The 22,795-nt window shown below is 38.5% G+C and overlaps 5 protein-coding genes and 1 long non-coding RNA gene across 8 annotated transcripts; all 6 read right to left on the minus strand.

Annotated features, from left to right (window-relative positions):
- Positions 1 to 944: 944 nt before the first annotated feature.
- LOC117636942 lies at positions 945 to 1,949 on the minus strand. Its single transcript, XM_034371671.1, has one exon. The coding sequence runs from the start codon at positions 1,947 to 1,949 to the stop codon at positions 945 to 947; it is 1,005 nt and encodes a 334-aa protein (XP_034227562.1).
- A 2,666-nt stretch (positions 1,950 to 4,615) lies between these two features.
- Positions 4,616 to 5,814, minus strand: LOC117636967 (TMV resistance protein N-like). Of its 3 annotated transcripts, none has more exons than XR_004587129.1 (3): positions 5,088 to 5,814; positions 4,804 to 4,980; positions 4,616 to 4,727 (listed from the first exon to the last, which is right to left on the minus strand). XR_004587129.1 is itself a non-coding variant. In XM_034371694.1 (2 exons), the coding sequence occupies exons 1-2, from the start codon at positions 5,742 to 5,744 to the stop codon at positions 4,921 to 4,923; spliced, it is 717 nt and encodes a 238-aa protein (XP_034227585.1). In that variant the 5' UTR covers positions 5,745 to 5,814; the 3' UTR covers positions 4,620 to 4,920. The 3 variants fall into 3 exon arrangements, 1 of the variants encoding a protein (XP_034227585.1); XR_004587130.1 differs by having other exon boundaries at positions 4,669 to 4,724; XM_034371694.1 differs by having other exon boundaries at positions 4,620 to 4,980.
- LOC117636944 (toll/interleukin-1 receptor-like protein) lies at positions 5,779 to 6,975 on the minus strand. Its single transcript, XM_034371672.1, has 2 exons — positions 6,027 to 6,975; positions 5,779 to 5,908 (listed from the first exon to the last, which is right to left on the minus strand). Exons 1-2 carry the CDS (start codon positions 6,539 to 6,541, stop codon positions 5,779 to 5,781), a joined length of 645 nt encoding a protein of 214 aa, XP_034227563.1. The 5' UTR covers positions 6,542 to 6,975.
- A 161-nt stretch (positions 6,976 to 7,136) lies between these two features.
- Positions 7,137 to 9,090, minus strand: LOC117636968. The gene is made up of 2 exons (XR_004587131.1): positions 8,776 to 9,090; positions 7,137 to 7,836 (listed from the first exon to the last, which is right to left on the minus strand). It is a non-coding gene; the product is annotated as an uncharacterized LOC117636968 (long non-coding RNA).
- A 438-nt stretch (positions 9,091 to 9,528) lies between these two features.
- Positions 9,529 to 14,461, minus strand: LOC117636948 (TMV resistance protein N-like). The gene is made up of 5 exons (XM_034371679.1): positions 13,529 to 14,461; positions 12,364 to 12,514; positions 11,097 to 12,219; positions 10,708 to 10,983; positions 9,529 to 10,608 (listed from the first exon to the last, which is right to left on the minus strand). The coding sequence occupies exons 1-5, from the start codon at positions 13,887 to 13,889 to the stop codon at positions 9,529 to 9,531; spliced, it is 2,991 nt and encodes a 996-aa protein (XP_034227570.1). The 5' UTR covers positions 13,890 to 14,461.
- Positions 14,462 to 15,891: 1,430 nt separating this feature from the next.
- LOC117638809 (probable phosphoribosylformylglycinamidine synthase, chloroplastic/mitochondrial) lies at positions 15,892 to 21,766 on the minus strand. The gene is made up of 5 exons (XM_034373943.1): positions 21,652 to 21,766; positions 21,385 to 21,528; positions 21,231 to 21,284; positions 16,888 to 21,110; positions 15,892 to 16,328 (listed from the first exon to the last, which is right to left on the minus strand). Exons 3-4 carry the CDS (start codon positions 21,273 to 21,275, stop codon positions 16,917 to 16,919), a joined length of 4,239 nt encoding a protein of 1,412 aa, XP_034229834.1. The 5' UTR covers positions 21,276 to 21,284; positions 21,385 to 21,528; positions 21,652 to 21,766; the 3' UTR covers positions 15,892 to 16,328; positions 16,888 to 16,916.
- Positions 21,767 to 22,795: the final 1,029 nt, after the last annotated feature.

Genomic DNA, 22,795 nt, shown 5'->3' on the forward strand with positions numbered 1-22,795 from the left:
CTCAATCACAGTCATGTTCTTCCTCTCAACAACTCCATTTTGCTGAGGGGAATATGCTACTGTCAGCTGTCTTTGTATTCCAGCCTCACTGTAGTATGCAAGAAATTCATTTGACATGAATTCTCCACCTCTGTCACTTCTAAGTGATTTCACTTTGTGTCCACTCTGCAATTCTGTCATTGCTTTGAACTTCTTGAAACATTCAAAAGCATTGGATTTATTTCTGAGAAAATAAACCCAAGCCATTCTTGTATAGTCATCAATGAATAACAGGAAATATCTGTTTTCTGACATTGATGCAATCTGCATTGGACCACAGATGTCAGTGTGAACTAATTCAAGTGGAAACTGAGCTCTCCAAGTAGATTCTGCAGGAAATGAGTCTCTATGCTGCTTTCCCAGCTTGCAGCCTTCACAAACTGCAAAATCCTTCTCCAGACTAGGCAGTCCATGAACCATGTCTTGATTTGCCAGCATCCTGATGCTTTGATCATTAAGATGGCCCAGCCTTTTATGCCAAGTCTGCAAACTGTGAGTCACACTTGCTCTCAGCACCAACTGAGTAGCAGGTACCATTGTGAGAGAGAAACACCTATTGCTAGTCATTGGAACCTTAGCTATAGGATTTTGCAGTGACCAATCATCAAAAATTGTCACCATTCCCTTTCCAAATACTAAACAATACCCATGTTCCATCATCTGACCAACACTGAGCAAGTTCTCTTCTAAACCAGGCACCAACATCACTTCTTGAATGTGTTTTCTGCCTGTCTTGGTTTCTATCACAAGAGTACCTTTTCCTGCAACTTGAACTGTCTCTCCAGTCCCCATTTTCACCTTGGAAGTTACATCCCTTCGAATATCTATCAGTAGCCTTTCATCTCCAGTCATGTGGTTGCTACAACCACTGTCCACATACCAAGAATTGTTCAATTTCACATCTGTCACGGCATTGCATGCATAAAACAATGTTCCAGTTCTTCAACCTGATTGGCATAATTCACCTTCTGCACACGTTGATTTTCATGGCAATTTCTAACCATGTGACCAAACTTTCCACATCCTCTGCATTTTGGTTTTCCTTCAAACCAGCACTTGCCATAGTGCAGTTTTTCACAGTGCTTGCAAGGTGTTTTAGTTCCATCATTTGATGCATTTGGTTTGGGATTAGAATTGGACTTGTTATTCCAATTCTTCCCATTTTCCTTCCAGTTCTTCTGAGACTTGTTACCTCCAGAAGAACTTCCATTCTTAGAGCTTTTACTCTCTATGTTCAGGCTAGTGAAAGCCTTTTCTGTGGAATTTTCAGTGTGCCTATCCAATCTGAGCTCAAAGTTCTTGAGAGACGCAACCACTTCTTGAATTTCAAGAGTGTCAAGATCCTTTGAATGCTCAATCACAGAACATATAGAGTCATAAGATCTAGGCAAGCTAATAAGCAATTTCTGCACAACTCTTTCTCTAGGTAACTCTTCACCATAACTTTTCATTTGATTAATTAGATCAAACAGTTTAGCAACATAACCAGAGAATGACTCACTATCCTTCATACGAGTGTATTCAAACTCTCTACGTAAGCCTTGTAGTTTCACACTTCTTACCTGTTTATCGCCTCTAAACTCCTGCTTCAGAATATCCCATGCACCTTTTGAGGTTTCTTCATTCACTATTCTGGGAAAAATTTGGTCTGAGACTGCACCTTGGATCAGTCCAAGTGCACGAGCATCTTTCATCAAAGATCTCAGCCGATGTAGACTTCTCTTCTTCAGCAGCTTTAGATCCTTCTTCCTTTCCTTTTTCCTTCGTTGGATCTGAAGCATCAAACCATTTTCAACCAAATCCCACAGTCCATGAGATTTCAGAATGGTCTTCATTCGAATGCTCCAAAACTCATAGTTTTCTCCATTGAAAACTGGTGTACGAAGCTCAGAAGAGCTTGATCCTGCCATGTTAGACATCAGACGCAGCTAGAAAAGCTTCGTGAAATTTTGAGTGAGCTCAACGTCAGCTCAGCCAAACACCAGCTCGATTCTCACAGATTCACGCCCAACAAACAATCAAACCTGGCTCTGAGGCCATGTTAGAATTCTCTGATTATCTATGTATTTTCAGATTAGGAAGAGGTGCACTTGTGAAGCTTTTAGCTAGAGAGAAATGAAGAGAAAATAGGAAGGCACTGTTCTATTGAATTCTATCAATTCTGCAGCTTACATAGTGTGACTAACAGAGAGAGAAATGTGATTCTCTCCTAACAGAATTACAGTTGTTACCCTATTAGGTGCTTACACATGTCATACCAAATCTAAGCTAGAGAATCCACCTAGACTATGATCTAATGGTTCTCATTACATCATTTAAAGTAGACTTAGCAGAAAACAGAGAAATAGAAGATGACTTCAGCTCTAAGAAATCTGCAGGAGGATTATATTTCAACAGAAACTAATGGTGTGTGTGAAGGATGTCAGTTGGGAAAACAACATAGAGACTGGTTTCCCAAAGAACATGCTTGGAGAGCACGAAATCCACTTGACCTGATACATACAAATCTGTGTGGTCCTATGCAGACTGAATCCATAGCTGGAAATAGGTACTTTATGTTACTCATTGATGATTGCACAAGGATGGCTTGGGTTTATTTTCTCAGGTATAAATCAGATGCAATAAACTGCTTTAGAAAGTTCAAATCAATGGTAGAATTGCAAAATGGGCTCAAGGTGAAATGTGTGAGAAGTGATAGAGGAGGTGAATTCACATCTAGTGAATTCAACAAACTATGTGAAGAAGGAGGGACTCAAAGGCAACTAATCACAGCCTACACCCCACAACAAAATGGGGTAGTAGAGAGGAAAAATAGGACTGTGGTGGAAATGGCCAGGGCAATGCTTCATGAGGAAATGGCCACCTATATACAAACTATGGAAGATGAACTTTCTATGATTGAGAAAAATGAGAAATGGGAACTTGTAGACAGACCAAGTGAAAAACAAGTTATTGGGGTGAAATGGGTGTTCAAAACCAAACTGAATCTAGATGGTTCAATGCAAAAGAACAAGGCAAGATTGGTTGCTAAGGGATATGTGCAGAAACCAGGAATTGACTATAGTGAGACTTTTGCTCCAGTTGCTAGATTGGATACAATAAGAACTTTAATTGCACTTGCTGCACAACGAAGCTGGAAGTTGTATCAGCTAGATGTTAAGTCGGCATTCTTGAATGGAAAGCTGCAAGAAGAAGTGTATGTTGAGCAACCCGAGGGATTTGTGCTTGAAGGCAAGGAAGATAAAGTCTATAAACTGCACAAGGCTCTCTATGGATCAAAACAGACACCTAGAGCCTAGTATGGAGAGATTGACAGTTATTTTGCTGAATGTGGTTTTGAGAAAAGTTTGAGTGAAGCCACTCTCTTTACTAAGACAAGGGGAGAAAAGGATATGCTAATAGTATCCATCTATGTGGATGATATAATATATACAGGAAGCAGTCAAGAAATGCTGAATGAATTCAAAAAGGATATGAAGGAGAAGTACGAAATGACAGACCTGGGACTTCTCCATCATTGTCTAGGAATGGGAGTGATTCAGACAGATTCAAGGATCTTTATTCATCCAAGGAAGTACGCTTCTTCTTTGTTGAATAAATTTGGTTTAAATGATTGTAAGCCTGTGTCTACTCCTCTTATAGCCACTGAAAAGTTGATTAAGGATGATGGAAGTGGTGCTGCAGATGAAGAGAAATATAGGAAGCTTGTAGGAAGTTTGTTGTACCTTACTGCTATAAGGCCAGATGTGATGTATGCAGCTAGTTTACTAGCTAGATATATGCATGGTCCTTCTAATAAGCACTATGGAACAGCTAAGAGGGTGCTAAGGTATGTTCAAGGAACATTAGACTATGGTCTGATGTACGAAAAAGGCAAGAAGGCAGTGTTGGTTGGATACTGTGACAATGATTGGGGAGGCTCTATTGAAGATAGTAAAAGTACATCTGGCTATGCATTCTCATTTGGAAGTGGAGTTTTTTCATGGGCTTCTGTCAAGCAAAGTTGTGTTGCTCTCTCAACTGCAGAAGCAGAATATGTTAGTGCTTCAGAAGCTACAACTCTAGCTATATGGCTTAGGTTTGTTTTGGAGGATTTTGGTGAACTACAAACAGAAGCTACTCCTCTGAAATGTGACAACACATCTGCAATCTCAATCACTAAAAATCCGGTGTTTCATCAAAGGACAAAGCACATTAACAGGAGGTATCATTTCATTAAGGATGCTCTACAACAAGGTATTATTGATTTGATTTATTGTCCTACTAAAGATCAAGTGGCAGACATTTTTACCAAGTCTTTACCAAAGGAGAGGTTCAACTACCTTAGAGACAAGCTTGGAGTTGTGTCAACTCAAAACTTAAAGGGGAGTGTTAATGTATAAGCTGTGAGCTGATTAAAGTTTAGCATAAATATGCCTTGTAGTTAATTGTGTATTCACTTTGGTAATTAAACCAAGTGCAGGGCCTTTCTTGTAATTTGTCCAAGTGACATGTGGAGAGTGATCCATTAGTTTAGCATGATGAATGGCTGAGATCATTTCTACAGTTTTGACGTAATGAGCTACTGTGCATAACGGTGAGATATATGCACAGAGCAAGTGTGAATGATAAATAAAGCAGAGAACACTCTCTCTGCTAATTAGTAGAATATGAACAAATAGATATCCAATTTTCCTCTCCTTCTTCTTCTGTAATCAAACAAACACACACACTCAGAATACAAAACTTCAACAAAAACTTGGTGGGAGTGATTTTGAAGGATACCAGCTCCAATGGATAATTCTTAAGGAACTTGGAAGTACTTTGGGGCCTGAAGAAAGCATCACGTTATCAAATTCCAGTAGCCTTAATTTGGGCATCTTAGAGATTGCTTTAGTACAATTAGTGCACCACTTCTAATTTGGGCAAACGTAAGACTCTGGCTTCAATTGCTCTTGTTTCCTAATAATTAAGAAGGAAAAGTTAATTTCACATTCAAGTCTAACATTGTGTTAAACGAAATGACATATATTTACTTCTAAACTTAGAACTTCTACATAACTTCTTACCGTATTGTTCATGAATACACGAGAGACATCGTCGTGAAGCCACAAACGATTGCGTTGATCAAGCTTTTTACGAACAATCTCCCATGCCATTTCTTGTATCAAATCATGCATATTAATAATGTTGTAGTCAAAATAGGGTCTCTCAATGGTTAAGAGGGATTTCTCAATAAGAATATCGATTCCAATACGGCTGGAAATGTCACAGACACTTTCTAGTATTTCAATTACTGTCTCTTTATGCTTCCCTTTATGGAAACATGCAACATCAAGAAAAATTATCTTCTCCATCTCTTCTCGTCCATCATAACTAATTTTGAGTGAATCAAAAACTGTTGGATTAGGAATTTTCTTTAGATTATCCAATACACTATTCCATGCATCTTGATCTCTCATATTCAAGAAAGATCCCAAAGTTTTAAGGGCTAATGGAAGGCCTTTGGAATAATGTAGGAAACACTTGGACAATTCCAGAAAACCTTCCTCAGGCTGACTTTTCCTAAAGGCTTTTTGACTGAAGAGCTCAAGAGCTTCATCATTATTTAATACCTTGACCTTATATGGTATCGCTATACCATGTTGAACTAGTAGACGTTCATTTCTGCTTGTGATGATAATTCTACTCCCCAAACCAAACCAATTTTTCTCTCCATCCGCCATATCCCTATAAAGCGAACGTCATTTACCTCGAGATCTAATTGCAAACGTACTCAAGTGGAAAATCAATTCCGACTAACTTCTCTTGGGAATCTAACGACGTACATGTAGGATTCACTTTGGTCCACGCACATTTGATAATGTCTTCAATAAGCTCTCTTTCACTCCTACAAAGAAGAAAAGTAAACTAACTTAACAAGGTTGCATCAAAGAACTAAACCGTATCATCCAAGTAAAGCTTTCTTAATTTGTTAAGACACAAGCAAGTTGTTCACGCATGCTTACTTAGAATTCTTTGAATCTAAACCGGAGAGCCCGCCAACTTTTCTTAAAGCAGCTCTCCACCGATTCACCTTGTCTGCGTCTTCACTGAACTTTTCTTCATGCTTAGTGAAGGCTTCCGCAAAACTCCCCCATTGATTTCGTACATCGGAAGGATGCACGCCATAAAAAATTGGCAGAATTCTCTTGGTGTCTTCCATATATTCAAGAATCTTTGAAAGTTCATCCAAGCACCAGGTGGAAGAAGCGTAAGTTGGTGACAGAACAATGATTGCAAGATGTGATTGTTTGATTGCGGTCAACAGCTCCGGAGAAATACTTGCTCCTTTTTCAAGCTCTCGGTCGTCCTTAAATGTTGTAATTGCTTGCCAGTAGTGCAATTCATGGTATAAATGAGATATAAAACCCCTGCGAGTGTCTTCACCCCAGAAACTCAAAAACACATCATGCTTCCATCGAGGAGGAGCCAATTCAGCTGAAGTAAGAGATGCAGAGGCTCTTTGGGTGCTCAACCCCATTGGAGAAAAAAAAAAAAAAAACAGTCCCTGTGAATCTGATTCTGCAAACACTCAGCAAATTCTTAAAAATAAAAAATTATGTATGAAAAGAAAACGGCAGCTTTAATTTTTGTGGTAATTGACAACGTATAGAGAATAAGGACGTAGAGCAAATACCCAGCAAAACAAACTAGAGATCAATAAAAAGGAAACCTAAACTCGGACAATAAGGTCAACAGAACACCAAAAGAATCACAAAGCCAGAGAATTGGCAGGAAAAGAACCAACCCAACCAAAAAAAAAAAGATGCAAAGTTGACTGTTTGCACAAGAAAAAAACACACTGAAAATGCTCAATACGTAAGTTGTAGGCAATAGATGAAAAGGAGTGGAGAGGGGATAGGAAAGGAAATAATGGAAGAGAGATGGAAAACTCTGTTTCCGCGTGGTGGTGTCGACCAATCTAAGTCAATAAGAATATTTAACTATCAAATTAACCCAATTGCAATAATAAATTCAACCAAAGATAAGTTTTTTATTTTGTCGGGAAATGAAAATTTTCATGACCAAGCAAAAGCATGCACTGCCATATGAGAGCCCAAATAAAAAAGTGAACAAAACAGAAGCATGGGCTCAAACATATTAAAACCGAGGCCCAGCCCGGCTTTTCGTCATTCCAACAATCAGCGGGGCCTCGATTTTAATGTTACAAGTTTTATATTATGAGTCATTTTATAGTGAAGGCTTTATATATGACCTTTAGATGAGGTTTCATCTCTTAACTGTTGAATCAAGCTAATCAATTTGATCCAACGATTAAGAGATAAGGTCTCACCTAAGGGTCATATATAAGGCCCTCAATATAGCATTCTTGATTACATCTAAGGTCAACTTCAATTCACCAAACCAAGGTTCATCTCGAGTAGGGAGGGGCATTCTGGGGAAGTATGTAGGTCAATTTCCCAAAAATAAAACCCCAATTCAAAAGACCAAAGTCTAAGGTCCAAAATAACAAATAACCCCAAAATCAGAAACCATAAACACAATATCAAACCCTAGACAAAGCCAATCGTCACTCAATGCTAATTAAGAATGATGCTTTACATTCAGCTCGCCTTTCTAATAGGATTGCATTCACATAACAATTTCACTTTGCAAAGCCAGAGGAATTCCGAATCGTCAGGTTGTCTACCTTTTCTCCATCTTCTCAAAATTGATTGTGTTTTGAGCAAGATTGGATTGAACACATAATTGGCTATTGCAACAGTTTGATAGCACAGCATTGAAAGGTTCTGAAAATGTTCTTTTACTCGAGGCCTATAGGAAGTAAACATTTTAATATATTGAAATTAATAAGTTAAGCCAAGTCATGCCCACTTAGAAAAATACCTCGAACGAAGAAAAAGAAACAATTCAGGCTCAGTCCATTAACATACTTAAAGCAAATCTCAAATTTTGATTTATTCCCTGACAAACTGTATGTAGCATATAGAAATCATTTAATACCTCCTGAGTTACCATGTTCTAAATGCTTCAGTTAGGCAACATCTGCAGATGTTCATTTAGACAGTTTACTTATCTGTTTGCCTATATCATGATTGGCATAGTCTCAGGCATTTGCACATTATCTGTTTATTGCACTATGTGATTAGGTCCATTTCATTCTGAAAACAATAAAACCTGACAGAGCAATTTAAATAGTAGCACTAGATGGACAGTAAGAGAACACAAAATTATACTCTCTCTCCCACTACGTACCTAATAGAAGAACTGAAAACACAGATATTATGATGAAATCAATTTTGAAACCTTGCGAATGCCACCAATACATTGCTTGTTTTTTAACATTAACGGTTTTTATACAATTTTCATTAATTTTATAATGATTTGATAGCACGTGACAAACAGGTTAATTGGTGTTCATGTCCACCTCTGTCGCCACATATGGTGATTGAAATTGTGATATAAAATTATGAAAAGTGTAGCATTGTCGAAAAGGATTTGGTTACTCAATTGCTCTGTACCGAGTAAATATTCTAATTTCTAACACATTGAAATTAAGAAGATTCACAATCCAACAATATTATAGCATAGCCTGCATATATGTATTTGGAAATGGAAAACTATATGATACCCTCAAATTGAAACTTGTTGAATGCCATCAATGCATAGATAGATAATCTTAGTTTGAGAGCAAATTAAACAATTAAAACAAACAGCTCAAAAGAAAACTGGAAAGAAAAGGTGAGGACTTACTGAGTTGAATTCTGAGAATTGACCAACGTCATTAGCTTTTTGAGACATCATTGAATGATTGAACCAAGCCCAAAATAATTTAGACTTTCTTGAATCTTTTGCTGACTGGTTCATCGTCGCCATCAGAGCTACCATGTCCACTGCTACCAATTTGGCTTGCCTGGTGACCGTATGCATGTAGTGCTGATTTCAAATTGGGCTTGGGGAGTTTCAGTATTCCGCAGAATTCTTCGAAATCTCTCTCGTACAGCAAACGGGCCCCACATTCCTTTATATTGGAGCTTGTTTTGAGTCTGTTGGAAGATTTGTATGCACCATAATGTACTTCGAATGAAAACCGATGACTGCTCGAGGCATAACTGAGGCTGGAACGATGGCGAGGGAAATAAATAACCCAAAGGTGTTGTGACCTAAGATGCCCGACTCTAAAAGTCGCAAACCGACCTCGCCTCGGAAACGGATCTCCCAAACATTCAATTCTGAAATAATCATATCCAACAAGGGCGGTTTGATTTCGCAAATATTCAGAATCTTCCAAAACAACACATAAAGCAATCCCGGCCCAGTAAAAGTCGCTGCTACATGATGATTGTGGAGGTGGACGTAGAGGCAACTCCACAGTAATTGAATCTCCCACACTTTGATTACTGAACCACTCTGGAATTTCACTTCCAGGCCATACAATTCCCTGTACCAAAAGAATTGCCATTATATTTATTTAATATAGTAATAAAAGAAAATCACGGTATGTATTCAATCAACGAGAGAGACTACCTTAGGGCAAGAGTTAGGAGCCAATCTCATCATCATTGCAAATATTCTATTAATCGAGCTTTCTTCTTCAACCAATCTGAAGCAATTATGACAACTAAAGTCAAAATCATACACATTAGCTCCCCTCAAATTTGATGGATCTGACAACCTTCTTAAGGAAGTACAGTCGTCTACATTTACGAGTAAGCTTTCACTTGACGGAAGATCTGGCAATTGCTGAAGCCTTCTGCACAAACTCAAGTCAAGATACCTAAGCTTAGAAAGGAATCTAATGTTCGCAGGAAGGCTAAAGAAATTGTTTCCCCTAAGTATTAAACGTACTAAACACAAGCAGCAGCTAATACAATCGGGAATGACTCCTTCACCAATATTACAATCACTTAGATCTAAACTTGCCAAAGAGAATAAATCATTTCTAGAAGACAGTACCAAACCCAAAGGGTCAGGTGCAGGATCAGGGTGACTCTTTCTTATTCTAAACCATGCACTGTGATCCCTTGAAGTTGATGATCGATGTAAGGATAGATATTTGTTACTTATCATAACAAGAAGCAGCTCTCTCATAGCACTTTCACTTAATTCAAGCTCCTCTAAACACTCCATCTCCCCTGGCAGTTTGACAACTTTTGAGGATCTTTGCATATAGACTATTTGACCCGAGAGACTTCTGCGATTGTATATACCCTCTACAGCAAGGCCAACCAAACCTTCGATTGATGAAGGTATTTGCTCAACAGCAGTACCATTTAAAATGAGCTTGAACGAACTTTTCATATGTCCCTCAAATTCCGGAAGTTTTTTCACTTTTGAGCAGCCACGAAGACTGAAATATTCAAGAGAATCCATTTCCACTTCACTTGGGAGACTCTCGATATTTTTACAGTCACTAAGGTCCAAACGTTTCAACCTTTTGAGAACTGCAATAGACCCGTGGACCTCAATTAAATTCGTACAACTTTTCAGATTCAATTCCTCAAGAACAGGAACGCGTGTGAAATCTGGGGTACTGGCCAATTCATGAGAGTAACTAAGATCAATATATTTCAACTTTGGGAAGTCCTGTACGGTACATAAAAGTTGAAGAATGATAAGTATCAAAAGAATGATACAAGCTAAACAAGAAAAGAATTATAAAATGCCATATTTCTATACTCTTACCTTTGCTCCATCCCAAAGCCGGACAAGTTTGCTATGAGGCATCTGTAGTTTAACAACGAAGCGTGGGTGAATTGGTGGGAGGGATTTGAAAGGATACCAGCTCCAACAAATAATTCTTAATGAATTTGGAAGATCTTTGGGGCCTGAAGAAAAGATCACGTTATCAAATTCAAGAAGCCTCAATTTGTGCATCTTAGAGAAGGCTTCAGTACAATTCCAGTGTACCACTTCTGATTTCGGCAAACGTAAGACTATGGCTTCAATTGCGGATGTTCCCTATAATTAAGAAAAACAAAAAGTTAATTGCACATTCAAGTCCATAATATCAATTCAAAAGAAATGACATATATTATCTTCTAAACTTTAGTATTTTAACATAAGTTTCCTACCGTGTTGTTCATGAATACATCAGAAATGTTGTCGGTATGCCACAAACAACTCCATTTACCAGGCTCATTGACAGACTCTTGACGAATAATTTCCCATGCCATTTCTTGTATCAAATCATGCATCTCAACAGTGTCACTGCGTAAATTGTTTTTTTTAATGGTTAAGAGAGATTTCTCAATAAGAATATCAATCCCAATAAGACTGGAAATGTCCCAGATACTGTCTAGTATTTCAATTATTTTCTCTTTATCCTTCCCTTTATGGAAACATGCAACATGGAGAAAAATTTTCTTCTCCATCTCTTCTAGTCCATCATAACTTACTTTGAGTGAATCAAGAACTGTTGGATTAGGAATTTTCTCTACATTATGCAACACACTATTCCATGCATCTTGATCTCTCTTATACAACAAAGTCCCCAAAGTTTTAAGAGCTAATGGAAGGCCTTTGGCACAATGTAGGACACGCTGAGACAGTTCTAGAAAACCTTCCGCAGGCTGATTTTTCTTAAAGGCATGTTGACTAAAGAGCTTAAGAGCTTGTCCATTGTTTAATACCTTGACCTTATGTCGTCTCGCTATATCATGCTGAACTAGTAGACGTTCATTTCTAGTTGTGATGATAATTCTACTCCCTACACCAAACCAAGTTTTCTCTCCAACCAGTTTTTCTAGCTGGTTTAATTTATCCACATCATCAAGGATGAGAAGAACCTTTTTATTCCATAAATATGTCTTAGTGAAAATTATTCCCGACTCTTCATCCCAAACTCGGATAATATTTTCTTCCTTCAAGATTGGGAAAAGAAGTTGTTTTTGTAGAGCAACTAGTGTACCATGTTTTGCAGAAACCTCTCTCACATCAAATAGAAACGAACTAAGTTCAAAATGATGGGAAATTTTCTCAAAAACTAGCTTAGCAAGGGTTGTTTTGCCTACCCCGCCCATCCCCCATATCCCTATAAAGCGAACGTCATTTTCTTCGGGAGCTAATTGCAAACGTAGTTGCTCAAGTGCAAAATCAATTCCGACTAAATTTTCCGGAGAACCTGACAACATGAATGTTGGATGCACTTTCGTCCACACACATTTGACAATATTTTTGATAAGCTCTGCTTCCGATCTACAAGGAAGAAAAATAAAATAACCATTAATCAATAAATACAACATCCAAGGTTGTTGCATTAAAGCAAGAACTGAAACGTAAAATCCAAGTAGGATTCATGTTAAGACACAAGAAATTAGTTGTTCATGCATGCATGCTTACTTATAATTCTTTGAATCTAAGCCAGAGAGATTGGCAACTTCTCTTAAAGCAGCTCTCCACCGCTTCACCTTCTCTGCTTCTTCACTAAACCTTTCTTCATGCTTAGTGAAGGCTTCCGCAAATCTCCCCTTTTGGTTTCGTACATCGGAAGCAGGGGCGGCCCTGGGGTGGCGCAAGTGGTGCCACCGCACAGGGCCCCCGATTCCTAAGGGCCCCCCGAAAAAAAATTTCTTTATAGTATATATATTAATATTATAGGAATTGTATATATAGTATAGCGTGCTAAACATTTGCACAAGGGTGTGTCTGGTGGAGTTGGCTCCAGCGCTTCTCCATTTAACATAGCACCAGAGTTTGATTCTTGCTGAAGTCGGTTTATATGCTGTTTTTATATTATTTTTGCATTATAACTAAAAACTTTACATAATAAATAAATAAATGAAAAACCAAAAACCCTTGAAATAAAAGGAAACATCGAAGCTAACCACAGGAGGAGTATATATATATATATATATCCCCCAAACACTTTCTACTCTGATCATTCTTTTAAAAAATTTATAAAAAAAAATTTCTCATATAAGAAAGTACTTTTTTCATTCAAAACAAAACAAAAAAAACTTTATGGCTTCTTCTTTTCTTTTAAACTCTGATTTTCTGATAAGTAATCATCATCATTCATCAATCTCTCTTTGATTCTTTTTTCAATCCTTTGACAATTTTAGTTATTCTTTCAATTTCAGGAATTTCAACACCCAAAAAAGAAAACCCTAATTCCTATATTCATAAAGAACACTCAAAATCAAATAGTCAAATTCAAATTTCAAGAATTTGTGTGCAACTACTCTTTAATTTGTGATTGCTAATTTTTTTTTCCTATTAAACACAAATTGCTTATTGGAGGTAGCAAAAGACCTTGTAGGGGCACAATGAGCTTATTTTTGTACCAAACATTTAATTTTATCAAATAGAAACATTTAAATTTTTATGAATTTGATTTCTGATTGTCATTACATATTTATTCATGATTTTTAGTTATAAACAAAATTGTTTATGACATTAAGTTATGCCAAATTTTTATTTATAGTATTTCGTATTAGATTATGTGAAGCCCCAATTTAAGTTCGCACAGGGCCCTCAAAATCTCAGGGACGGCCCTGATCGGAAGGATCCACGTCATAAAAGATTGGCAGAATTCTCTTGGTGTCTTCCATGCATTCAAGAATCTTTGAGAGTTCATCCAAGCACCAAGTGGAAGAAGCGTAATTTGGGGAGAGAACAATGATGGCAAGATGTGATTCTTCGATTGCGGTCAACAGATCCGGAGAAATAGTTGTTCCTATTTCAAGGTCTCGGTCGTCCTTGAAAGTTTTTATTGTTTGCCGGTACCGCAGTTCGTGGTCTAAATGAGACATAAAACCCCTGCGAGTGTCTGCACCCCTGAAACTTTGAAAAACATCATGTTTCCATCGAGGAGGAGCCGATTCAGCCGGAAGAGATGCAGAGGCTCTTTGGGTGCTCAAGGCCATTGGAAAAGACGGTTCCTCAAAATCTGGCTTTGAACACACTCAGTAGAAACATAGAAAGAAGATGGTATAGTGCTAGCTTTAATTTTTCTTTTGGTAATTGAAAATGTATTAAGCAAAAGAGAATAAAGAAAACAAACTAGAGATCGAAAAGGAAATGTCAACTGTGGACAATAAACTCAGCAGACCACTAAAACAATCACAAAGCCAGAGAATTTGCAGGAAAAGAACCAACCCAACCAAAAACAAGATGCAAAATTGACTGAAAATAATCAATTCGAAAAGTTATAGGAGAAGATGAAATAGAGAACGAAAATACTTGCCTTATTTTTCTGTCGATCACAATTTAACACGGTACATGTATGCAAAAAAATAATTCAGAACTTTTTACCCTTGTAGTAAAGAGGCACTATGGAGACAACAAAGATGCGCTAATGGGAATAACAAAAGGCACTATGAGAGGAATGGGCTATTATTGAATAAATGTTTTGAAAATGTTTATTTTAGCACAAACCCAAAAATAATTAATAAAAACACAATAGAGATGATGAAAGCAGGGTAGGGAACGAAGGAAAAGAAATAATGGGAGAGAGAGAGACAGAGAGAGAGAGAGACAGAGAGACAGAGATATGGAAAACTGTGTGTCCGCGTGGTGGTGTTGACCAAAGAAAACCACACACGGTTTCAATTGGAATCTAAGTCAATAAGTCAATAAAGAATCAAACCAGAGAGCCAAAAGACAGGGCAAGAAATTGAAGAAAAAACAAAGAAATTCCAAAGAAAGAGCTGAACACGTCCAATACCCAAAAATGGTCAAGGAAAAAAGAAAGGAAAAACGTGTACCACCGAAGTGTTATAAACTTCTAAGCAAGTTACCAATTTTAATTTTTTTAAAGAAAAAACTATTCCCATCTTTCGTCTTTATTTCTCTAAAGAGGATGTTGTGCCACCAACTCCCACTGTTTTTCTTTTTATTTTTTGACAAAGTAATATTCTAAACTACTCAAATGTATAATGAGGAAATGGAACTTATGCGCCCACCCCGACATTTTTTTTTTTTTTGATAAAGTAGTATTCTAAATTACTCAAATATATAGAAAGGGAAATTGAACTTAGGTGCATACTCCGACAATTTTGATTTTAAAACATATATGCACACAGCTGTGTAGTTACTTAAACCTCCAAAATCTCTCCATTCAATCTTAAGTCCTGACTTCTTACTTATCCTCCTCTTCTTAAATTGGTTGGTTTTGATTTCTAAATACTCTAACGAAACTTTTTAAAGAGAACATCGTATGGTACAATTTATGTACCTCATAATATACACGATTTTTGTCAACGAGTCTCATTTTGAGCTAGCTTTTAATGAACTGTTTAAGAGGGATTAATTTCTGAGTTAGGCCATGTTTACTAGTTACAGTCTAGCAGCGGACTTGGCTAAAAAAAATTAAGCACTATTACATGCAAATTGATGCTTTACATTCAGCTCCCCTTGGTAATAGAATTGCATTGACATAACAGGTCAACTTTGCAAAATCAAAGAAATCCGAGTTGGGAGGCTCTTGTCCACTTTTGCTTTAATTCTTCGGGTTTTTACGAGTACAGTTCTGATTTTTATTTTTTTTTCTTTCCTCAGAAAACTTTACAGACTCAGATATTTCTTGGAATTCCCTAACAGGAATTTTCTTGTTTGTTTGCGAACATTTCCAAAATAAGAACAAATAATAACAAAGAATTGAGGGTATAAAGAACATTAGAGATAAAAAATATTTAGCACTATAAGGCAATGTCAGGAATTTGCAACATCTTATACACTGACAAATTTTCACTCAAAATTCTAAACACGCTGTAATTTATCTTGAACCAAATAGCATCAATGAACAGCCTTTTAAAAATAAAAACTTGAGGATAAAGATGAATTAAGATGGGTTAAGGTTCAATCCCGTTATATGTAACGAAAAGAATCATGTAACAAATTGATGTTTTTTCAATGCAAGTTAGGATATAAGTTGAAGCAAACTTGTAAATTCTGAAAGCAAACAAAATCGCAACAAATCCTCCGTATACCTACTATCATCTGAGATTCACAATGCTCAGAGAGTTTAACTGAGACTTGTGTACTTATATATTTAGAATAGACACTAACACAATTGCCAAACTCACTCTGTGTTTACTTCGGGTTACATCTCCATTCGGTACTGTCCTAAGATGTTTGGATCCTCACTTCCTGCTGTTGCAGATGATGCAATAGATTCAGATCAGTCATCATCATCCTCATCTGTAGTACCATAATGATAAAGGGAAAAAATTCATATTCATGTCAGTAACACAAATGTAAAGCGTCCTCATGCATACGAGAACACATGATGTGCCGGATGGTCAGGAAATGTCTGACTGCAGTAATTTGAATGCTTTCTGGCAGATGACAATTACAGAAAGAACCTGAAATTCAGAACATTCTCTACTCAGATAACATAAAAGCTCATTTAGTTTAGGACAGGCAATTAATATCAATAAGGCCAAGTCGCCATTAACCCCAGGAGACACTATAATTCCCATTTGCATAATGATGTGGATCGGCCTATGTTATGGAATAGACCGGTGTAGCCAATTTAGTCAAGTACTATCTGAACAATGGAATGGCCTTTCAATAGGAATGAATATATTCAATTGATGTACATTCCTTTAAAGCCAAACACCAGTCAAGAATATACTATATTAGTGATAATTTTCAAATCGCTTTTCATCTCTTAGAGACATGCCATCTTTATAGTGAACACTAAGCACAGGTCCAGACGCTACAAAACACAGTGATCAAGGGTAAATGCAAAGGCAAATGGTAATCAGACATTCATTCAACCAGTAAAGCTAGGCACAGTAAGTACGGATTCGTAATACAATAAATGCAGAGCTCCATGTAACCGAAAAAAATAAAACAGAAATCTAATGTAACTGAAAAATTAAAATAAAGCAGAACTCTCATGCACACTGAAATACTAACCATCCTTGTACGGAAAGAAACACTTTTTCTTAAGAACACCACTCTCTGGCATTCTGGAACATCCGCAACCATGGGCTAGGGCCTTTCTTGTCCACATCCCACTGCTGGGGATACCATGGGAATTGCCACATTAAGAAGCAACGCTCTGGATGAGGCATCATCGCAAGATGCCTCCCATCTGGAGAACAAATTGCCGCAACTCCCAAGGGAGAGCCATTGAGGTTGAAAGGGTAAAGTTCTGTCTCGTTACCATCATCATCACAATATCTTACTGGTGCCAACTTTGAGTGTAGCACACGATCAAGAACACCGTCATCAGGGAAATATGCTCTTCCCTCGCCGTGGGCAGCCCACACACCTAATGTACTGCCCTCCATTCCTCTAAACATTATAGCTGGCGAGTCCTTTATTGTCACACTGGTGAACCGGCATTCAAACCGTCCCGACTCGTTGTGAATGAACCTGGGTTGTGAAGGGTCGCCACCACCACCTAACACTCCACCAACTTGAGGACCTGGAACCCACCCCAAAAGAGCCATAAGCTGACAGCCATTGCAAACACCAAGACTAAAAGTGTCTGGTCGCTTGTAAAACTCCTGAAATTGATTTAGAAGGGGCTGATTAAATCGAATGGAAGCAGACCAACCCTTTGCAGAATCGAGCACATCAGCGTAGCTAAAACCTCCAACAAACACAATTCCACAGAATTCATGCAGTGATATGGATCCATTAAGAAGGTCTGACATTGTAACATCCCATGGTTCAAAACCAGCAGCATAAAATGCTGCAGCCATTTCTCTGTCCCCATTGCTGCCTTCTTCTCGAATTACAGCCACTTTGGGTTTGCATGCAATGCTCATATACTTTTCATCTGTGAAAGAGGGAGTGAAAGACAATTCCCATGAAGGCTCATGCCTATCTTTCAACCCTTCTTTCTCTAGATCCACACAAGAAGCCAATCTTTGAAATTTTTCCAGCTGAAAACTACTTTCCTCCCACAAGTCCCTCAGGGAAGAAGTACTCCCATTCAAATGTGTTACCCCATCGACCTTTAATTCTATTGAGGGTGTGGCACTAACTTGTCCAAGGATCTCAGCAGAAATACTTTCACTGCCTAGTTTTTCCATTACCAGATCCAAGTTTTCCCTGCTTACCTCGATAATCAGACCAAGTTCTTCAGCAAAAAGTGTTTGGAATAGGCCCTTCCCATGCGAAGTCAAGTCCAAGGTAATGCCACGATTCCCAGAAAATGCCATTTCAAGGGCACAGACCAATAGCCCACCATCACTAATATCATGACCAGCAGAGATCAATTGGTCAGCAAGAAGGACCTGAATTCCTTCAAAAACTCGCTTAAGATAACGAACATCCTCAATGTCAGGACACTCATTCCCAATTTGGTCAAAAACCTGAGCAAGAGCAGACCCACCTAACCTCCGCTTTCCCTTTGCCAAATCAATGTGAAGCAGCACGCCATCATCCCCGAGCTTTAAATCGGGGGTTACTGTTTTTGTTATGTCAGGACAAGTACAATATACACTCATTACAAGATTGCCAGGAGCCTTAATAACCTCACCTGCAACATGAGCTGCCATGGAAAGACTGTCCTTCCCGCCATCAATAGCAATGCCAAGTTCAATCATAGCATCTGATAGAGCTATAGCAGCATCATACATAGCTGCTCCTTCCCCATCAAGCTTGGCCGCATACATCCAATTTCCACTTGCTTTAACATCAGATAGAGAAGTGACCTTTGCCCAAACAAGATTTGTCAGTGCTTCTCCAACAGCCAATCTCGCCATTGCTTTTGGATCCAGCAAACCTTTAATTGGCTGCTCCCCAATGGCACATGCACCTCCAGTCAAGTCAGTAAAAGTCTGAGCGATTACAGCAACATCAGAAAGTGGAATTTGCAGGGGGCCAACAGTTTGCTGCTGTGCTACAAGACCTGTAACACACCTGTCTACTTTTGATGTCAAGAAGCGCTTTGAACAAACAGATGGAAGTCTCAATACCCTCTTAAGAGAATCCATCACCGTGACTCCAGGTGCAATATCAAGTGGCTCTCGTGCATCTGCCATCCGGTGGAATTCAAAACTTTTTTGTGGCATATCACCAAGTACTTTCTCAAGCTCCAAATCGACTGCAGGGGGAGGGGGAGGGAGTCCACTGGATTGACACTTCTGAATGGCTACGCTATCAATTAAAACAACACGCCCCTCACCATTTATTGTTCCAATTACGGCCATAGAAACCCTTTCTCTTTCACATATTGATTGCAAGAGGCTGCGGCTTTCAGGCTTCACCAAGATTGCATCTTGCTCCTGATATTCTGCACCCCATATCTCCAAGACAGACATTGTGTGATCACCAACCACAATTGCCCGGATATCAATCTGGCCACCCTTTGGGTATATAATTTCCTTAACAACGTTGCAGTTTCCACCAGCTCCCTGATCATGAATGCTAATGATTGGGTTATCTTCCCCCATCTCTATGCAGGCACGAACCACACGATAAAGTTTTTGTGCCATCTCCGCATCTCCACGCTGTACAGCATTGAAATCAAGCTCCGCATCATTCTGGCCACTAACCATGCTTGATGCAGCCCCACCCCCCATTCCAATCCGATAAGCAGGGCCTCCAATCTTTACAACCAACATTCCAATGTCAGGCTCTCCCTTTGATATATGGGTGTGATCAATCTGCCCAATGCCCCCACTAAACATGATTGGCTTCAACCATTCTCGTCTATCACCACTTGGGAGTCTCATTCCAAATGTCCTAGTGTAGCCCTGAATCAAGGGCTCACCAAATTTGTTTCCATAGTCCGATGCACCATTGCTAGCATCTATGAGTATCTGCAGAGGTGAAGCCAAATTTGATGGATATGTAAAAGATGGATCTTCCCAAGGTGCATAAGAGCCCTCCATATTGAGATTCCCAACACAATAACCAGCTGTAGATGCTACAACAAAAGACCCTCTTCCAGTTGCATGGGTATCCCTAATTCGACCCCCTGCACCTGTCTCTGCACCAGGGTAAGGGGCTACAGCACATGGGAAATTATGTGTCTCAGCAGTAAATAAAATATCAAGGTCCCGAGTAGCTATGTTCAACGGACATGTTGAACCTGGCTGAACTGGTCGCATTTGTTTCACCAGAAAGCCCTTGATTGCACTTGAATTATCCTTGAACCCAATCACAGAATTGTTTGGGTTTGCCTGCAAAGTGCTCTTCACAATCTGCATTAGAGTTCTATCCATAGGTTGTCCATCTATAAGAATTTTACCAGTAAAAAACCAGTGTCTGCTATGCTCGCTGTTGGATTGTGCAATATCAAACAGTTCAACTGTTGTTGGATTCCGCTTGATTTCGTCCCTGAATAGCCTAGTGTAGTATTGGAGATCTTGCTCATCAAATGCTAAACCCATTTCCTGATTTATCTCCTCCAATGCCTTCCGACCTCTCTCCATGATAGGTACATGACGAACTTCGTCCAAAACTACACTCGTTTCAAATGAAACAAGCTTCTGAGTATACACACACTCAGTCATCCGATCATGAACCATTGCAGCAAACTCACTAATTTGATGATCTTGTAGTGTTCCCTTACTGAACAACAAGTACCTCCTTGACCGTTCCAAACGAGTCACCTCTATCAATCCACATGCTCGACAAATTGAGACAGCATTGGAAGACCAGGCTGTTGTAAATGACAACCGAGGCCCAACCTCAACAATGACTGTATTCAGTCCTTCCTGCCTTTTCTTTTCAAGAAAGCTCTCAGTCCCCAAATTCTCGGGCTCAAAAGTCTCCTGAAGAAGCCACTTAAGAACCGGAAGCTTGTCACTAGAAAGCTGCGAATCGAGCCCAATGTTGAAACACTGTTCAGTTTTCAAACCAACTATCTGATTTGAAATTTTTGTCTGAACTGTCTTGAGAAGCTCAGATGAAGCACTCTCCTGCATAAGCGGGACCCGATAAAAATGAATAACTTCGGCAGCAGGCTTCTCAACCAAGCTTGATTGCTCATCTACCAAACTGCTCACACCACCAGAAACAACCGCTCTGGGCTTTTCTTGTGCACGACACCTCAATGAAACACCTCTCCTATTAGCAAAACCCAATTCTGAACTTCGACCCTGAACCGTGCCCCAAAGCACATGGCTTCTTCCTCTAAAAGAATTTCTATGCAAAAACAGGCTCTGCCTATTGGTACCCTGGAAAGAAAACCAACCCCCCCCCCAAAAAAAAAAACAACGTTACATTTCAATCAACAATTTTTAATAAACTTGGTACCATTTCTTAATAATCAAACTAGAGGCAATGAAGATAATTACTTGTAAGAATTCAGCAGCAGCCGTTATTTCCCGAACACCAGCCATCTCCTAAACCTTTAAGAAACCAAAACGAAGAAAGAAAAAACAAACTCAAACAAATAGATTTCAGAAATTGTTTTCCTCTGAAACAAACAGAAGCAGAGCAAAAACTCACCTTCAATTTGATTACTGAGCAGCCGGGTGTGGAAGTCGACAAATATTAGAAGGCAACAACACGGTGTACGTTATGGGTGTGTCTGCCAATTACTGGCCTGCCATAGTTGAGCCTTGAAGTAGGGTTTTGGGATGAAGTAAAACCCTGAAGAGAAGAACCCGCAGCAGAGAAAATATGAAAAACCCAAAAATCAAAATAAATAAATAAAAGATTGAAATTCGAAGAAGAGAATAAACGCTGAAAGAATTTGGGAAAGAAGTTGTTTACCTTGGGGTGATGAAATGGCGAGAGAGTCGGAGGAAACAGAAATTAAAAAGGGAAAAGAATATGGGAAGATTGGGAAGAAGGTGGCGCGATGGAGACTGGAGTGTGGTGAGTGAGAGAGAGAGAGAGAGAGAGAGAGAGAGACCCTAAAGGCTGGAGGGAAATTCTGGTAAAAGACGAGGCTGTTTTAATGAAACGGTGCGTTGTGGGTTGAATGGTGGTTTTCTTACAAAGATCTCTGTTTTTTTTTTTTTTTTTTTAATTTTAAGGAAGAAGAAAATAAAAAGGTAATAAAATATGTGTTTTTATGAATATCCTAAAGAAAAATGAAAATAAAAAATTTGCTTTTGTGAAAAACCTTTCTAGTTTAAAGTCTACAATCACCCACTGATGTTTTGCATAGTGGGACATACTACATTTACATTTTAATACATTATAAGCGATATCGGTGCAGAGAGAAATAGAACTTAGGACTTCGGATGCATAGTAAATTCTCTAATCATTTCAGCTACAAGTTCTATACACGTACTACAATAATGAACTTCTAATATTGTTCCAAAATTTAATATAATAATACAAAATAATAAGGACTATTTTAAACAAGAAGCTGAAAGGAACTGATATAGCACCATAATTTATACAGTATGACAAGTGTACTTAAATAAGTTTGCACAAATTGCACATAAAAACTTGGATAGTTTTTAGTGAGATTGAATCATGATGGGATTCCAAACATCAAACAGATTGATACATCATACATATTGGCGTAATTATGCAGACACAATGCAAAATAGATCCCCCAGTCTTCTGTCCTTCAATAGTTTGTGGTGCCAGACCACATCTGCAGCAATATAAGCTTGGCCATCAACATAAATTTTTGTTGTTGACATTTGTAATTATCTTCAGGTCCAGTACTTTTCAATTTCCAACACTATTCCTCAGAGGATCCTCCCAGAAATCACAACGCACCTGCTCACAAATTTATCAGTTTCATATTCCAATGTAATTTCTGATAGGCCCATCTTTAGTCCATTTTTTCCACCTTTCAACTGAAAATGTTTCAAAATTATTATTATTATGGTGAGTGATGATTTATCTGAACAAATTCGATCTTTTCAAAATTCAACAAGTCTCTTCTCAAACTCAG

The sequence above is a fragment of the Prunus dulcis genome, chromosome 8 (genome assembly GCF_902201215.1).
Source record: "Prunus dulcis chromosome 8, ALMONDv2, whole genome shotgun sequence".
Lineage (NCBI taxonomy): Eukaryota > Viridiplantae > Streptophyta > Magnoliopsida > Rosales > Rosaceae > Prunus > Prunus dulcis.

Excerpts from the sequence above, each read along its gene's own strand:
- LOC117636942 (XM_034371671.1), bottom strand. The coding sequence starts at position 1,949 with ATGGCAGGATCAAGCTCTTCTGAGCTTCGTACACCAGTTTTCAATGGA.
- LOC117636967 (XM_034371694.1), bottom strand. The coding sequence starts at position 5,744 with ATGGCGGATGGAGAGAAAAATTGGTTTGGTTTGGGGAGTAGAATTATC. Across the intron at positions 4,981-5,087 it reads GTGTATTCATGAACAATACG|GAAACAAGAGCAATTGAAGC; the intron begins GTAAGAAGTTAT and ends CTTAATTATTAG.
- LOC117636944 (XM_034371672.1), bottom strand. The coding sequence starts at position 6,541 with ATGGGGTTGAGCACCCAAAGAGCCTCTGCATCTCTTACTTCAGCTGAA. Across the intron at positions 5,909-6,026 it reads TTAGATTCAAAGAATTCTAA|GAGTGAAAGAGAGCTTATTG; the intron begins GTAAGCATGCGT and ends TCTTCTTTGTAG.
- LOC117636948 (XM_034371679.1), bottom strand. The coding sequence starts at position 13,889 with ATGGCCTTGAGCACCCAAAGAGCCTCTGCATCTCTTCCGGCTGAATCG. Across the intron at positions 12,515-13,528 it reads AATCTTTTATGACGTGGATC|CTTCCGATGTACGAAACCAA; the intron begins CTTCCGATCAGG and ends GGGCCGCCCCTG. Across the intron at positions 10,609-10,707 it reads GGCTTTGGGATGGAGCAAAG|GACTTCCCAAAGTTGAAATA; the intron begins GTAAGAGTATAG and ends TGTACCGTACAG.
- LOC117638809 (XM_034373943.1), bottom strand. The coding sequence starts at position 21,275 with ATGGCTGGTGTTCGGGAAATAACGGCTGCTGCTGAATTCTTACAA. Across the intron at positions 21,111-21,230 it reads CTGCTGCTGAATTCTTACAA|GGTACCAATAGGCAGAGCCT; the intron begins GTAATTATCTTC and ends TTTTCTTTCCAG.